General features: G+C 32.9%; 1 protein-coding gene across 2 annotated transcripts in view; it reads right to left on the reverse strand.

The window, feature by feature from the left end:
- The window catches only part of CLINT1 (clathrin interactor 1), a 57,997-nt gene that overhangs the window by 10,327 nt on the left and 28,551 nt on the right, over window positions 1–19,119 (reverse strand). For both annotated transcript variants that reach the window (XM_033096198.1, XM_033096199.1), the window contains exons 2-8: window positions 18,002–18,106; window positions 17,350–17,446; window positions 15,730–15,838; window positions 14,607–14,771; window positions 11,339–11,516; window positions 7,782–8,028; window positions 5,628–5,697 (exon numbers count right to left, since the gene is read on the reverse strand). In XM_033096198.1, the coding sequence (XP_032952089.1) occupies window positions 5,628–5,697; window positions 7,782–8,028; window positions 11,339–11,516; window positions 14,607–14,771; window positions 15,730–15,838; window positions 17,350–17,446; window positions 18,002–18,106 (971 nt within the window). The remainder of the gene's footprint in view (window positions 1–5,627; window positions 5,698–7,781; window positions 8,029–11,338; window positions 11,517–14,606; window positions 14,772–15,729; window positions 15,839–17,349; window positions 17,447–18,001; window positions 18,107–19,119) is intronic.

The following is a 19,119-nucleotide window of genomic DNA, read 5'->3' on the forward strand; positions in this document are numbered from 1 at the left end:
TTTTATATGTAGGTTTGAAATTTTTAAAACTAAAAAGTTAGGGAGAAAACCTTGTTTACTCCATGAACAAGCAAATATTTGCATTTTTACTGCGTGAAAAAAATAGCTTTTTGCTACTTTTAGACTGGTGTTTTTAAAGGGGGTCAAATCCAAATCATAAGACCGCAAATCAGTCTCTACGTGCATTATATCACATTCTCATACAAATTTTTATTTGTAAACACTTCATGGGTAAGAATATTTACTTTCATCTACAATTTGAACAATGACATTAAATTTTAATATTCCATTTCTCTCCAATTCAGTTATCAATGAAATAGCAATAGCCAAAAGATCTGAAAACTTAAGTAGTTGTCCTTAATTTTGTTTGTCCTTAAAGTTTTCACAACCCTTTTAAGAGTCACAACCTTAGAAGATTAGAGTGGCAGTTCAATTATGGTGCTTTTAGTGTTATGCGAACATTATATAGGTTACATCACAGCTGCTTAGCCTGCAGTGCTCAGAAACTAGCCAGGTGGGACTGGAACATCTGGGTTGCACTCACATACCACCAGGGACAGCTTCCAACATCTGGTGCCATTTCTGAATTGTCTTATCGCTGCAAGACATTCTGCCCCATCTGCTACACTCAACTGGGTTAATTAAACTAGAACCATCTCCCATCTTAATAAATGGCCAGCAGTAATAAAACGAACAAATCAGTTTCTGATACATATGTATTTGGTATTTCTTTTTAATGTACATTTACTGTAGTCAACTTTTAGCAGGCATAACTAATTCCTCATTCCGTCACCTCATCACAGACACCCATATTCACATACACCCTCACTCACCATGAACTAACTGCCACCAAGGCCAAGGTTCTTCACTCCTACCAACACTACAGCTAATACATCTACTTTTGCTTTATCCAAAGGATAACATCACAATGATTTGTTTTGCTCTTCTTTATAAGTACATACATTACGATAAAATGTGACAAGGGGCACGAAAGATCAATGACCTATATTTTCGAACTATTTGAACAAGACATATATTAATAAAAAATAGCAGGGAAATGAATGTTGCAAACAGTTGCTACTTAATATTCGTAAGTTGTCTTCTGTAATGTTTCTTCATATTAAAAATATTGATCAAAGTATCCAGTTAGGTAACAGAATGATAGTTAACCATTTACTGTAACATGAAGGAATTTGAAAACTGGAGATTATTTTAATTTGCTTCATCCAAGCAGTGAATAAACATCAATATGTAATTTGTTATGCCAAATAAGTTAGAAATTTTCGAATCTTACCCAGTCTGGGCTAAAAGAAAATTCATGTTTCAGATAAAAGCACTGAGTACTGTAGATCACAACTTCAAACTGGGTGAGATATTTTGTTCATGTCATATCCCGAATGTAATATTTCAGATAATTACCTACTTTGGTTATTCTACTGCTCTACTTCTAACACCTAAACTGAAATTATACTATGTTCATAGTTTACCTATAGCAAATATTATTCCACTCCGTCCATACTAAAAGGGGGTTTGATTTCAGATGACTAATATAAGGACATTAGGAGTAAAGAATGGAAACACATTTAAGTATTTTACAGATAGAAGCCACCTCTCCTTGAAAAGAATTTAACTTTAATCTTCTGAAGTGCCACAGATTACGCTTCTACTTGTGTTTTACACAGTGTAAGCGTCAACTTTGAAAACTGTCTCAAAAATCTCTTGATTACATTTAGGAAAACTTTCTTTCTCCTAAGAGGAACTATCCATGCCTCGATACATGATGTTAGTCATACCACTGCCTTCAAATCAACAGAAATTTTCTATACTTAAGCATTTTCCCAGATAACTTCTATCTAAGGGAATTTAAATAAAAGAATCTACCAAAAATTGCAGCATGTGGAAGACTGCTAAATTTCACAAGAGCGATCCTTCAAGATTCCCACATGAGAGCTGTCATTATAAATGAACTATTTCCATCTGCCTTTTCAGGGCAGCAAGGAGGTTATTTACAATCACCAGCTGGGAACATGTACTTTCCAAAACAATACTGTGAACAGGAAAAATAGAGCTGAACTAGACAGTGCTTAAACTACAAATGGAAATTTTCTTCAACAAAAAAATTTAGTCTCCAATTATAAAAAAAAATCGCTTTGCATACAGAATTCTAATACTTAAAACAAAATTTTAAAAAGACAAAATGCCAACAATTTTGTAAATATATGACAAAGAATTAATATATGTAAAAAGTTTTTTAAACTCAATAAGGATAAACACCCCAATTAAAAACATAGACAAAGGGCATGAACAGACAAGTTACAATTACCTATAAAAACATAAAAAGTATTCAAACTCAGTCATCAAACAAATGCAAAATAAAATGAAACAGTATTTTCTCCTTACCAAACTGGAAAATTTTGAAAGATGCTATTTCTCTACTTTAAAATAGAGAAAATTTGTGTGTGTGTGTGGGGGGGGACGACACCTAATGTCCAAAAAATAAGATACTGATTGGTTAAATAAATTATAGTTTATCCATATAATGTTAAGATTATAAAATGATTAAAAGGTCTGTAAAAGAAAACCAACTATCATAAGGAAATGGTCATGAGATCTTGGCTGAAAAGCAATGTACAAAAAGAAGAATATATATCCTTATCTAGAAGCCCAAAAAAGATTTGCCAAACAATAAATGCTTAAATAAATATATTGACTGACTATACAGAAAATGTATGCATTTAAGTTACGGTGAATCACTTGTTTTCCATCAGGTTTCTAGAATGAGCATGCATTACTTTTAATTAGGGAAAAAAGAGTATGTTAAAATTTTTTATTTTCTGTACATTTGGCTTAAACTAGAGACAATTCCATGGAAATTCTAATATGTAAGTTGATATGTTAAAGATGTAACAGGGCAGTTCATATTCACGTAAATTTCCTCAACTAACTTGAGTGATTACAGGCAATAGGTTCAAATGTTAATGTAATGAAAATTGTGGGTTTGATAAACCTTAATCTTTAAAAAAAAATTTTAAACTTAAAAATCAAAACATATTGCAAGTCACGTAACGTCTCTCTGTACTCTTCAACATCATTTATTGTACTAGAAATAACTTATTTAATAGTATGTTAACCAAGACCTAAACTCCTTACTTACAAAGGGACAAAGGAGACAATGTGGGCTTTTAAATAAGTGAGACATACTTAAAAAATGAGATGGAATGGTTTCTGGCATCCTATTTCTAATTGGCTTATCTTCTAAATAAATTATTATTCTTTTAAAAAATGTTTACTTAGAAATGTACTATATATGTGAAAGTCATCAAAATATCACTTGAGTACAGATTTTAAAAGAACATCACCACAGTGGGACATTTATCAAGATAGTCCCCAGTAAATCTTGATGAATGGGTTTCACATGTGTTTTTAAACTTGGTAGATAGTCTACAATGATTTTACCACTCATATACTTTTGAAGTTGCTACCAAAAAGGATGTAGTAACACATACAGAAAAGAAACTCAGAACGTTTTCTCAGAGGAGATATTTATCTGGTGAGCGGTACAGATGCCATATCTGCTTAGGTTTACAGTTCATGCCTATATTACCTGCATGATGGTACTATTTTAAGTATAGGCACATCTGGTAAATGACACCCAAATGGCACACCAAATAGCAATGCTAAGATGGTAGATTCTTCGCCTTTCTCATGTGTACGTGCTAAAGATTTAGCAATTTTTAGCAAAGATTTATCCAATTTTTTCCACTGAATTCAATTTCTAATATTACCAAAATATTTAAATAGAGATTTGTGGCAACAAAATTTATGTACTGATTGGAGGGGAGGTCTGCACAAATTGGTTAAATACACTGTTTCAAATAGGAGATTAACTTTAAAAAATAATTCTGATGGCAACCCACATTGTTTATTTGTTTTTTAAGAGAATATTAAGATAAACATTAAGACAAGAAACCTTCCAGATTTCATTTGTCTCAATTACTGTATTAATATTAATTGCTACTTCTATTATATTTAATTAGTCAATGTACTGTTTGCACTGGAGAAGAAAAACCACTCAAAGGTTTCTTGCCAAGCAAAGGAAGCATGTTATATTTAATAATTCTCTTTGTTCAAAGGAGTCTTGGTATCACTGAGGAAAAAAGTTACATCCACTCATCTGACCTTCCTAGTTATTTCTTCTCTGATTGCTCCATTAAAACTTTCCACAGATGCATGAAAGGGCCTTTTTAATATTTAATGCCAGGAAGTCCAAAATAGTTGATATTCTGTGACAGTATGTCTGTATTATCTGACCACATGCTAACTGCCAGTTAATACTACAGTTCAAATCTTAAACGTACAAAAAGCACATAAAGCACATGAATTGTTAAAAAACTAATATAGTTATTTGTAACCTTGGGCATGACAGTTCAAGAATTTAGAGAATATTTTTAGGAACAATTTACAGTTAGAGAAAAAAAGGAATGGGAATTGAAGAAATTTCAGAAATTAGGTTAAACCAGATACCCTATCAAGTTCACTCCCAGTCCAATAATTTTATGCCAGTAGGCAAGGAGAAGAAGAAACTAACAGGAGACTTTATATTAATTACGTGTACTAAACTATGAATGAAAACTAATTTCCATTACAGACTTCCACTAAAACACTAATGTAAATATTAACACAATTCAGTTTTAAAAAACCATTACATACAATTAGGAACAATAGGTTTACTTTGCATGTTACTTATATGCCAATCTTACCATCTATATTTTAATTTGAAACAAACTTGAAACAAGTTGGAAAAGACTGTTTTTACACAGAAGTTTTACTTCTTAAACTGTTTTGGCTAGTAGCACAGGAGTTTATTAGAATTCCATAATCATTGGATGCAACCGAAAGTATCAATTTTCTTGAAAATAATTTATAGGGAATTACTCAAAATCTAGCACATACTGGTAATCAAATCGAATAAATCATTAGTCCTATCTTGAAAAAGTCTTGGTAAACAAACTATTCTTTTGCTACAGTCCTCTTAAAATATGTCAGGTAGGTAGTTACACACTTTCATGGAATGCTCCTTTCCTCAAAAGCACTCTGCATGTTAGTAATTAGATAACTATTTGACTCTTTGATTAATGATTACTGTACTTGCACCACTTGGTCTTCCTGTGAGGGCGAGAACTATTTTTACTAAGCATTATACCTCTAGCACTCAGACCAGTGTCTGGTTCAACAAATATTTGTTGAATAAATTAATAAAAAGTTTAAATGAACTCTGGGCATGGCTGATGCTGAGAGCCAGAATTAAGATTTAGGGAAAGGCAATAAATTGGGCAGTGCAGTACATTTTACTTACAGAGAAAGCAAAGGACCCTAATACAGTGCTAAAGAAATTAAGGAAAGAGATTACTGAATTACCAAATATTTAAGCACTTTTCTTCCTTATTTTAGGCAATTAAACAATCCCTCCCCCAACCTAAATAATGCTCAGGGCTCACTAACTGCACATTAAAAATAAATCCAATGCAAAAAATGTTTACTTTTCATTCCATCTTTTATTTGACATTTTAAAAAATTACTCTGAAACCAAGGTTACTAAAAAAGAGAAAGACAATGTAGTAGCTTACCTGTTGATTGGCTGGTGCCATCAAACAGATCAACAAGGTCACCAGATGACTTGCTGCTAGGCACTGAAGTCTGAAGACACACAAAGAATAAGCTAAGAAAACAAACATCTACTTTTTTTCCAAATCTGCACTACTCATCTCTGATTTCCAGCTTAGACGCAAATACCTGTAATTACCTTAATAGGGGTAGATTTAGTATTCTGGAAAAACAAACAAACAAACAGAAGTGGCCTTGAAGCCTTATGGAAAGATGGTATTTTTAAGTAATTCTATCCCCAGCACTGTAAAAGTCTGTATTTCCTTAACTCACTTTTTTCCTTACTGCATTTCACTCTGGAAAACATATCTTCCAGATCCCACTCCAATTTTAATGTTATGTATCAAAATCAATTGAGAAGCATTAACAATACATACATATGAGTATGTGCCCCATCCCCATCACAACATATTGAGTCATAAATGTCCAGGGTAGGATCTTGGCCTATATATTCTTACAAAGCTCCCTTGATAATTCCAATATCTTAACAAGGTCTTAGATCCACTGGAATAGAGGCCAAAATCCTATCTAATTCTAAAATTCTAGGATTCTGTGAACTTCAGCAATGCTTACGATTGTATACCATATAAGTCAGTATGCTTCTGTTGTTTGACAGACCTTGACATCTAATTGTTTCGTCTTTAGTTCCCAAACTAAATTATGGGGCTGGAGTTGTAATAGGATTTTTCCCTTTTTCATAGTCCCAAGCACTCTGATGCGTATGTGCTGTATGTTCAACACACACACACACACACACACACACACACACACGCTAAATGAGAACTGCTAGGCAGTAAGGAAACACTGAGTTCCTAGGCTTGCTAATTTGAGGTTTGAAGATTAGAATACTATATCGTGGTTTAAAAAAGACTTGAGATTGAAAAGGGATCTGAAGCAGCTGAGTAACTTTTCAAGAACTTTGACCTTCTAGACATTTTTTGTAGTAAAAAGAAAATCAAAAGCTTACACTGCAAATATAAAATATTTATGGCAGAGTGACATATAGTCAGGCCATACTGCAAACTGATATTTAAGATCCTGTGAGATATAAAAATCTCAATTTATTGTTAAAAAATTATACCGTTGGTATAATTTTCTTTATACAAACTTAAATGAATTTTCCACATAACAACCATCATATTTGGGTTTTAATTGTTAGAATATTACCAGATACTGTATCTCCATCAGTAAGCAAAGTGTACCCACAGCAGGGGAAATATAAGATCACAAAGAAATAACAGACATTTTTCCTTTTTAACTACAACTAAAGTTGAGTTGTAATTTTGAGGTTTTCATCAAAACTTTAGGGCAAAATAGGTGAAACTATATACCAGAAGATATTTGGCAAAAGTTGACAAAATACTTCTTGCCACTAAGTAGGACTACCTATATTTTCAGAGTCACCTATTATTTGCAAGGTATATTAGAAAAATGTTTTCCTTAACTTTTAGCTACTAATTCTGAGGCAAAGATACAAGTCAGGTAAACAGTAGTGGTGTGGGGGGGAACTGACAGAACAAAAATTTAGCCTTTTGAGACAAATCTCCCTCTTTGGCAGATTTCTGTCCAAAAGACTAGCTTGTGGCCAGGTAGCTAGTAGGTGAATAAAAAACAAATGAAGAAGGTATAAGTCAGTGCGGCTACTGATCAGTAGTGACCGCCAAGCAAATAAGCCTCTGTTTAGAGGCATCACCTCTATATTAAATGAGACCATTTCCCCTACATACCTACTTGGTCTTCTTTGTCATTTCTTATACCTTCCAAATACTCCGTTTCTCTTAGTGAATCTTGTGCTTGGTAACCAGCAGTAGTGTCGATAAGGAAGCAGATGTATTACATTCTGACTCATGACCTTTCCCAAATGAACCAAGAGTGTCATTTCTACTCTCAAAGAAAGTGCATAGACAATTATTCAGCAATTGGACAGGTTTCTTCCCCCAAAGAGATTTCTTATTATTAATGACTCAGTAATATATGCCAAATATCTGTAATTAATATGATTGCCGAGAAATTTGTAAGCCTACTAGAATTACTTTTAGTAATTACTGAGAGTAACTACTAAAAGTAATTCATAAGACTAAAATTGTGTATAATGTATAAACTCGTGCCGTTCCCACCTTAACTGAAGACTGAGGCGTATGAGTTGAAGCATTCTGATCCGGACTTGCTTTGTCCCCTGTGTAATGTGCTGCTGCTCCAAGATCAATGGTTTTGGAAGGGTTTGCTGTGCGCTTGTGTCTGGTTGTGGTGGTCTCTGTGGCCTGTGTGATATGGATATGCTTTGTGGTCACAGTCTCCTCTTCATCTTTGAATTCACCTTTGGGAGATCTGCCTCTCCTCGCTTTCTTTTCCTCATCACTGTCGCTAAAAGATATTAAAAATGAAGCAAATAATAAGACTAGGGATTATTTTACAATGGAGTCCTCAGTGAGTTGAAGAATTTCAAATACAGTAGCTCTAAAATTCCATACTTTGACTATTTGACAGGGATCAACAGAATGTCATCTAAGCTATCTGAATAATGACGTGTGTTGGGGAGGGGAGCAGGAACCCGACAATTCCCCAGGTAAATCTGAAACACTGCTACAAAAAAAGTATTTACATAAGTGTGTACAAATAAAAAAAATGTCTGAAATAATTCAAGTGCTTATCTATTATAGATTTAAAGCTTAATTAAAAACAATAAAATAGCAGGATTATTGTCTTATCAGAATCAACTGCTGAGACCTTGGGAGTTCCAGCATTGCATTTGATGACCATTTTCTTGAAATGGATTGTGTGCAAATGACTATAGTTCCCTTTACATAATATAATTCTGTCAGACTCTTATATTCTAATACAATACATAATAAAGTATACAGTTTCAATGGATACCTTTTAAATATTATCCTATCTGACTTCAAATGATTAAAACTACTCTGTAAATGCAGAAAAATATGAGGTAATTCACTTTATAACTGTACTCTCTTTCACTATAGTATCAGATCAAACTTTTATATAACTATGAAAATTGCTTTACAGAAAACTTAAATATATTTAAAATGTTTTGAAATAATATTTTTTAGGCATATCCAGAAATTTTTTTAATGAGTAAAAACGTGGGCTTTTCGTATGCTGTGAAGTAAAAATGTCAGTACTAGTCTGTTCTCCAGTAATAAGGCATTGGGTTTTTTTCTGGTGCAAGTAGGACAGAGAGAGAAATTACCTGAAATATGTTCCATTACCCATATTACTTAATTTTAGAGTACGTGGTTTAATTTCTAAATATTCTGAAATAAAATACTTAAAATTCCCCTTAAAACTATGACTCTTATTACTGATGCAATTTAACTTAGACTAATCTAAAGCAATTTCTCCTTAAATATAAGAATTGTTTAATTCCAAATCGGTATAAATCAAGGATCAAGAAGAATGACTTCCCACACAGAGCAAAGGGGTTAAGTGTATTTTCATCTGTAAGCATTTTAGGGAATCTACAAGTTCCGATTAAGTGTTTAAGAAAACCCTTGTTACTAAGTAATTTCTTAGCAACAAATGACCTAAAGATTCCCACCACCAGTCCTATAAGTAAAACAGAAATTTCTTACCTTTCTGATGTCCAGTTTTATTACAATACAAAATAATTTCTTTACAAGTTGAGAATATAAACCTGACTAGCACACAGTGAAATGAAAGCCTCATAGCTGATCAATGTTCAAGAATTCCTGAAAATAGTAATGAACTAGTAAGTCTGAAATTCTGCTCACATGCCTGAGAGGTCACATGTAACTTTGTTTAGAAAATCTACTCTTCTCTCACAAATACTCCAAGATGTAAAAGTCCCTGGTGTGCCCTTTAGTTACTATGATAAATAACACACACTGTATTTTCACTCTTTTAAACCTAAATAAAAGATTTAGGAACCTAGCAGATCCTGCCTTAGAGCCAAGATAGAGAGAAAAAAAAAAAATCAAGGGAGGAAAAAGAAAAATAGGAAGACAAAAGCACGGAAAGAAAATCTGAAGGTGGAAGGGCAAAGGAGAGAAAGTACCAACACAAGAATGTACACAGATGTCCAGCTACCTACCTGACTCCCACACTTCAGGAAATATCAACAGAATATATGGCCTCTATATTTTCTAAACCAGAATAAAAATGTAAACACACAGGCCACAAGAATATTAGTGAGGGAAAAATTGCACAGAATATTTGAAGTAGGCACCATTTCCCAAAGTGTAGTATTTATTATCATACACATACTATTTCAGCATAAAATAGCTTGAACTGTAATTATAAAACAGATATACGTATTCAAAAGTACTAAAAATAAATTCTAGCTCTTTAAAGATCATATTCTAGAAACAGTCTTGAAAAAGACAGGAATTCTAGGGATTTAATAAATATGGAAACATACTGAAAAGACACTAAAAATATTTCAGAACCTGAATAGTTTCAAAATTTATTTTTACTTTTTTTCCAATTACACCTAAATCTGAACTATTAAGATTTTTTTGTTGTTGTTGTTTTTTGTTTTTTAAGAGATGGTACTTAGTTACAAGAACTCACTTGAAGACTCAGTTCCGTCATTAACTGTATTACTCTAAGGCAAGTTCCACATAGCCTGAATGGGCCCCAGGTTTTACTTCTAAACAATAAAGGTAAAATCCTTGCTCTAGCCTGTCTAATAGAGATACTGTGGGGCACAGATGACAAAGATCTCGTAAAACTTGCTTTTCAAATTGAGTGCTACATACACTGCCCTTTTAACCTGCAGAAAAACTAGTCTATAGCTATACTGGTAGGAAAAAAAACAAATAAATGCTATTCCAAGTATTGTTCTACATAAAACTAAATAAAAATGCCTTACCATTAGAGAGCAGTTTATGAAAACAGAGGTCTACGCTCAAAAACACTTTAGTTCAAAAATCCATTTGGATTTTCTTCCTGGTATATACTGGCACAAAATCTAATGGAATTTCACAGGAGTTAAATTTTAAACACTTTAACTCTTGTTTAAATTTAATATAATAAACTTCATTATCCGTCAGCAATACCTTAGATCTCTGGATAATCTGATGCTGAAATGCACAATGAGCTTTGAAAGTTCTTATTGCGAAAAAAATAATTCCAATAAATAGCCTGAATAAAAACATATAGGACATGTGATCAACTTTCGAAATAAATGGACAGACAACATTGAAAGCATGTCAGTACTAATTTCAAATAATGTTTCAGCTAGCATCTTAAAAACAGCCTCACAGTGCTCAAATCAGCAGTAAATACACTAAAACTTGAACAACAGTGAGAAGATTAGCAGGGCCACTGTAACTATTCTGTATGTTCTATAATGGTGGGTATTATGCATTTATCAACTGTACAACACAGTGAATCCTAATGAAAACAACAGACTTTAGTTAATAATAGCATATCAATATTGGTTATCAATTGTTAATAAATGAACCAGAGTAATACAAGATGTTAATAACAGGAAAAAGTGTGTGTGTGTATGTTAATATGGCAACTCTTTATGCATAATTTTTCTGTGAACATAAAACTGTTCTAAAAAATAAAATATAGAGAAAAACAGCTCAACTTTAGATAATAACACCCAAAACAAACAAAACAACAACAACAAAAATCAGCTGCATAAATTTAGCACCCTCTCCAAGAGACCCAGAACACAAAGTGTTAATACCTGCATCTTTCTGGAGAGTCTTCTCTATCTTTCCTCCGGAACTTGCTGATGGTGTCATCAATTGTACTTCCAATTTTGTCACTCAGTTCACCTAATTTATCACTGAATGGAAAAGCACTTTTGTTTTTATCCCACTCCTCATCCCATTTTGATTTGGGCTCAGGATCATATCTTTCACCTATATAAAAGCATTAAAAAAAGAAGCAACTCTCAGGACATTAAATCCAATAGGTATCTACAGTTCCTATTTCTGAAGCTCTTCCTCATAATAAAATAGTTTTCAAAGGAAAACAAAAGCTCCCACAGTGCTGAATCAACACAATTACAGCAAGGCACAGCGTGTAGTGCCAGTCATTAAGTGGCAGGAATGCAGATTCAAAAGCTTTTGTTTACGAAAACTTACACAATCTTAATGCATAGCATAGCATATCGGGAAGTTCTTAAAGGCTGTTGAAAGGAGTAGAGGTAAACAGAAAAACCAACACAGGCTATATAAGCAAAGGAGAAATGGAAATCTTTTTGTTTTTACAAAAGTCACTTAATGCATTATATTTCATTCCTGTCTCTTAATGGTTTTTCAATTGTTAGAAAAGTAATGGACAGCAAAGTCTCTTAAAAAACAAACTATAGGAAACACCGTTCTGAATGCTATATGTCCCAATATGCTGTAAAGGCTCATAAATGTCATTCTTTAGTATCAAACTAGAAAACTAACTCACTGGATTTCATGGCATGAGAAAGCATCTTTTAATTACTATAAAAGAAAAGAATATTTGAACTATTAAAGGCTATACAGACTGTTATCATGAAATATGCTTACGCAGTTCAGAACAGTAAAGATATATTCAAACACCAAGATCAAACATATGCCGAGATTGGCAAAACCCAGAGCCTCAGTGTGAATTTGAGAATGAAGGGAATATATCATGGCAGTGAACAAAAAACCCAAAATGTCAAGATTTGTTTTAGTCCTTAACCTTGGGGTCCAAAGGAGAGAAAGAAATGACAAGGCATTAAAGGGAACCTTTCCATTTCTGTGTCCATGTACCAACTCAACTTAAGAGGAAAAAGTAGAAGGTACAGAGAAATCCCATGAGGTTAAGAAGAAAACATTGAAAATTAAGGCAGGTTGGAGAGAAAATCCCTTTTCTCTTTTTTCTCTGCAACGGCAATGAGAAACAACAAAGTAATATCCAAAAGTGGCTACCAGAGCTTTTGTTCTGAACTTTGGTTAACAAGTTCTGATGGCATATATGCCTTTTGGTGAATGGCCTGCTAAAACTACAAAGTCAGAATTTTCTGTAAGAGTTTGAGGATTTTAAAATTACTAAATCTGAAAGTGACTGCCAACGTGAAGAGAACATGACAAAGTGAATTTTTTAGACAAAATTTAAACCAGGATGGTTTTATAAAAATAGGTGATTTTCCAATGTGTATATACATTTCAAAAACGTGATGAACTAGACTATGAAAAAAAAAATTTACCAGAACAATAAGAATAGTTGAAAACTAAACTGATTAGCATGGTAGTTGAAAACTAAACTGATTAACTAAATGCGTGCCAAAGATAATGGATGATGGCAGGACATTATCTAACGTCAAAATGAAAATAAAAATAGTTAAAGTTGATTAGATGAGTCTCCAAATCATATATATAAAATTATAAATAATTTATAAAAGAATGTGATGCAAATACACAGGACATTGAACTCTATTTCTAATGCAGATGCTGTAATTACCGTGTTTCCCCGAAAGTAAGACCTAGCCAGACCATCGGCTCTAATGTGTCTTTTGGAGCAAAAATTAATATAAAACCTGATCTTATTTTAATAATATAATAATAATATTAACCTCGTATAATATAATGTAATATAATACCAGGTCTTATATTAATTTTTGCTCCAAAAGATGTATTAGAGCTAATGGTCCGGCTAGGTCTTATTTTCGGGGAAACACAGTAGTTCACTATGACTGACTCTGAAAACTTATTCAATTTTTTAACTTTATCTAATTATCTACTGTGCTGGTAAAAAGATGGTTACAAGCAAGAAGAATGAAATAATAAGTTGCAAATAGAAATTTCTAACGAAAAACATCAAATTGCTATAGCTATTTTGAAAAAGTTAAAGAATAAAATAACTACTTGGGCAAGTAATCCAAAAACTTCTTATTCCCCTAAACAAATAAAAACTCCAAAACATATTTACATGATTTAAGAGAAACATTTTTGCCCAATTTAAGAACTGACTTTTATGTGATGCTTAGACATAAAAAAAAGGGATTTTTCTGCTGTTAGAAACATCCTTTAACAGCTAATTCAGTGCATTATTTTTTCTTTGAGGGCAAGAAAGCAGAGGAGCAAAGGAGTGAAGATATTATTTTATAGGTAACCACAAGACAAAAAATAGAAGATTTTTACAGTTCCTGTGAGTTATGAATTCTCAGTATAATCCAAATATAAACAAATTCAGACATGGGTGGGGAGCTAGAGAACCCTGGCATGCAGCCACTAAGTGTACACAGCACTGGCCTGTCTGTTTACAAAAAACTGACCAGGAGATGGTCAGAGCTCCAGAAGATACCAGCTCAAAGAGACGTGTGATGAAAGAGAGTTATTTTCTGTATCCGTTTCAAGCACCTAGTGATCTATTTTAGGCAAACTATATTATTACATTAAAAATAAACACAGGAGATGAATGTTCTAGCTGCTCTTAAATGTGTTAGGAACAATACAGAGATAGGCCTAGATGAAAAACTGATGGTATTGTCAGTCACCTTTTTCTACGTCAAATTAATGCACTGCTTAATTAAGGGAAGAGACGGGGGCTGGATGAACTTATAGGAAGCTTACCTATTTGTGGCCAAAAACAGCTAAATTGGTTTCAAATTAGAAACATCAATCTCTTGATCAAACTTCATATTTTTATGCTCTAAATGGTGAGTTAGAGAAATCCCTTTTTCTTTATAGAATGGTAATCCTGAGAGAGGAGGGCATATATCTGTTTTATCCTCTGTATATCAAAGTTAATGTCATTTAATTAACAGTTAGTGGTTAAAATCATATTCTTGAACCCACCAAAGTGAAAAATAGAAAGATGCCTAAGATCCATGTAATAGCAGCTGAAAAGAGCATTACATATATGTATTTTAGTATTCTGTGAATTCCTGAAAAAAATAGCATTGTGGTCTTTTTCGTATGTCAATGATTCTTAAAATACACCTAAGAAGCTAATGGATGCTTAGGTGCCAGTTTGTGTCTGATACTCACTGTATCTGAATCCTCCAACACTGTCTGAGGAAACCCCAACATATTTGTCTTTGTTCTTTTTGGCTTTCTTTCGCTCTTCACGAAGCCTGTCGTCATCCTGGGCAAATTCAACCAGTTCTTTCACCTTCTGGCGAATATTTATACCTTGATCCTTGCCATGCTCATCTGTGAGGATGGTAAGAGAGAAACAAAACTTTAAGAATTCAGTTAATGTGGTGTCAAACCCTTTAACATACACAAAAAAGGCATGAAAATTTCAACATAAGAAACCAACTTCAATATTTTAAAATTAATAAAAAGAGGCAAATTGTGCTGATAAATTTTGCCATTTCCTCATCAGCAAATTCTAAGTTTTGAGATGCAATTTTGGCTTATAAGGGCCTGTAAAGGTGAAGTAGAAAGGACCACAGATAATGGTGCTGTGGAAGATCAATGAAAGACCCACTAAAAAGGATTACTAATGATGACTATATGAAATGGACTTATAGCCACATAGGTTATTTTCTTTTTCGATAGTTATTTTTCCAAAATAAAACTCACTTGAACATTTTAATGACTGGAAAGCACCCAAATGCCTTGGTTTCCCCAAATTCAAGTTTGGAAACACTAATTACCAGGATTTAGTGTAGCTGAAAAACTGAATTTTTAAAGTGCTTTCAACTGGGGTATGCTACAAAATGAAATGTGGTTCATTCTGTATCCTCTTTCACATTCAAAACACACTCTGGCCTTGCTGCCTTTGCACAGTAAATATTATTTGGTGGGAGGAAAAAAACCCCAGCTTCAAACAGATGTGTGTGTTTTGGAGCTCTAACCTTTTCTTCCCATATGATTAAAGCTATTCCTTTATGGACACCACAGGGGACCAGTCTCCAGTGCATATTTTACTATAAACCCGAACACTCATGTTGTGTTGGTTCTGTTGTTATTAGCCAGTCTTTTCTGCGAGTTCTTGTCTTCACTAATTAATACTCTAGGGCCCCACGTCTTGGATTCTGCACTCGTCACACAACCAGCAACAGTCACATTCTAATTAGAGCGGAGAAGCTTCTAAGCTGGTTCAGGTGACTGACAACTCCAACTACTGTTTTAATTTGCTTATAAGGGTTTTTCTATTGCTCACCTACAAAGTGGTAATTTTCCAGGGATCGCAAATCATAAATGTGTTCTCTGGCACTTGTAACAACACGCTCTGATCCATTCCTTATGAGGTAAGCTAGGAGCAGCAAAGACTGTAAAAATACAAAGCACCAAATGATTTAACGAAATAAATACTAGTAGAGCTTTGGTAAACGGTTAAAGAAAAATAATTGCAATATTAACAAATGAATAATCTTCGTGTGTGTGGGGGAGAAAACTTCTTTACCTTCTATTAAGACTATACACAGCCTAAAACTCACATTATCAATTTGAAGTTCCTCTTACACCAAGCACAGTAAACAAACTGTCCATGTAGCAGAAGATTAGAACTACAAATCTGCTATTAAGAAATATTTGAATGTATGATATAAATGAACACTAAGCTTTTAGAAAGCTGGCTCAAAGTTTTTACTTCCTATTTAGGCATTATAGAACTATGAACTGTTAGATCATCAGTTTAAAGAGGACAATTATTTAGTAATTACATGATCCCACAGCATTTTCCACAGGTAAAATTTAATTTGGGGGGTTAATGATGTGGCTTTTGTTTCAAACGCTGACAACAAATAAAAAGAAAATATTGTTTATGAGATTTCTTCTTGGAGTAATGAAAATGTTCTGGTATTAGATAGTGGTGACTGCCGCACAATTCTGAATACACTAAAAAATAGTGAATTATGTATTTTGAATTTAACTTTGCTTGAAACAAACCTCACATCAAAATGATTAGATCTATGAAAATTAAGTTGGTGAAATTGAAGGACAAAAAACTTCATCCTACCAAAAATTCATTCTTTAAAAAAGGAGTTTACCCAAGGATTTTTTTTAACTCTAATTAAAAATAATTTAATTTATAGAAATTTCAACTATTTCATCACAGCTACTGTACAAGCTGAGGAAGTGACAGTGAATGTTTTCAGAAACAACTAACACCAAAAACATGCAACTAAATAAAGCACTGATTTTCAGTCCTGAAAGCTAGAATTGTTGTTTTCAAATATAATATTATATATCATTTGGAAAGCACAGAAAAACTTATTCCGAGTAGCAAGAAAATCCGGTGGGAATGGAAGAACAGATGACTATCTTGTTTTAGATTTCTACATTACGTGAGCGGATCAGAACTAAATGAAAGGAATACATATTTGCAAATTTAAAACGTTAGAATTTCAATTTTTTTTTCTTTAATTTTAAACTAACACATTTTGTAATAACACTGTTATACATTAGGTAAATTTTTATACAGAGATGACAAACCATAGATTATTGTTTTTATCTTAATTGCTCATAGAGTAAATATGCATACCACTAGAGGTTCATTACTTTTGATATACGCAAATGTTTGTAGTTGGACAATTTTAACAAATAAAAATATTAAACATTTAAAAGTATTAATACTAATTTTAAAAATTTTACATTAGGAATAGTTATTTATGCTGACTAGAAAGCAGAACATAAATAGCAAATCTACTACTTCTTTTACCTGTTTTAGGATATTCTATTGTAGGATTTAATATCCTTCATAATCACTTATGAATGTACACCTTAAAATTTCAAGCAGTTCTTTTCAACATGTTACATAAAAACAGACTAATGCCCATACCTTATAAACTCTTCTCCAATTTTTTTTGTTGTCTTTTAACATTCGTGACCAAAGCATGTTCATAAGTTCTGGAAATTGTTCATACATAAATGTAGCCCTGAAAAGAGAGTAATTTTTCTTAAGAGTTTGCAGTATGTTAATTTTGACAGTAGATGGCAGGCTTGTTCTAAGTTAATGTGTTTTCTAAAGAGCTTAAAAAAATTAATAAGCTTAATTCAAAAAATTTAATGATATGCTTCCTTAAAAAATGCTTTTCCTATATTTTGTATAATGTCTACCACATTCATAAGTCCCACTAATTAATATCATATTTTACAAGCCCTTCATTCACTGGCGTAGTGGTCCAGATGTTCACCAGGGAAAATTTTTCATAAATTTATTTCAAGTTATTTTATACACATTTGTCAAAAATTTACACGGTAAGCTACGGTAAGACTCTAAACTTCATTGAAAAAGAAAAATTTTGTTTTACTTTTCTAGGCTAATTTTTAAGGGGAATGAACCCTGCATAAAACTTCCTCCATTAATATCTGAATGATTATGCAAAATTTTTATCTGGCAGCTAAATGGTTTAAAACTGAAAGCAAATTTCACATTTCTGTGTAAAGATGGTTGGATTCTTTCTGCACTGCTGAGTCAAATTATCACTTACTTGGCAATCTCTCCCATGAGTTGCCCAGAAGGTCCCCAAGGATCGTCATTCGTTGCTTCTCGAACCTTAGACTCGATCTCTGAATAATTCATAACCACATTGGTGCTGCAAAGAAAAAAATGCACGCACATACGCACAGAGATTAGCATCAAAACTGAGAAACACATGAAAACTTAATAATGACACTACTGGGTATCCTAATGAGATACCTCAACAGGGTGGGAAAGAAATAATCTTTTGTGCACAAGCTACCCTGAGGACACTATACAACACATTTAAGTTATCTTTAAGGTTTTACTATTCCATTAGCCTTCAACACAGATAAAAGATTATATTAGAGCTGGCATAACTCCAGTAAAAAATGGTTTTGGGTCACATTAAAAAGAAAGTTGGGCCTGCCAGAGTTTATTATAAACTAAATTATCAGTTTCCTGTACAGACCTGGTTTATATGCAGTCGTAAGTTTTCAGCTTACAGAAATTCTGTAAATTAACTGGCAAAATTATGTAACAGCTAAACACTATTTATATTGTATTTAAGAAAAGCAGTGACAAATAAAGGATAACACTCAAACTGTTTAGAGCCACTGTGAACATTTAACTGTAATCCCCTAGTCTTTTTCATTTGTTTAATCATATACATCATGTACATGTACAATCATATACATTTTCAATGTTACTATATAATCACTGTAACCCTTACTTTTAATGGCTACATAATATTCCATCAGATTATGACAATGCATTTAACTTTCACTCAAAAGCCTTCAGCAGTGGTAAAGAACATGGGTTCTAGGAGTCAGAAAGATCTGATTCCAATCACTTACTTTGTGACTTGCTAAAACTATTTTAATTCTTTTAAACTCAGTTTCCTCAAATGCAAAATGGGAATAAATACGAAGAACACTAGCTCAAATGGGTCATATCAAATGGTACTCAATTATTAGCACAATGTGTGACATATAGGAAGTGCTCACACATATGTTAGCAATTATCGTCATCACCTATTAAGAGAATCTTAAAATATTAAATAGTATTTTTATAAGAAAGAATTAACTTTGAAAAGAGTGGTTTAAGACATGAGATGGCAAACTGGATCATTAAAACAGCATTTCTCAT

Source organism: Rhinolophus ferrumequinum, chromosome 24 (genome assembly GCF_004115265.2).
Source record: "Rhinolophus ferrumequinum isolate MPI-CBG mRhiFer1 chromosome 24, mRhiFer1_v1.p, whole genome shotgun sequence".
Lineage (NCBI taxonomy): Eukaryota > Metazoa > Chordata > Mammalia > Chiroptera > Rhinolophidae > Rhinolophus > Rhinolophus ferrumequinum.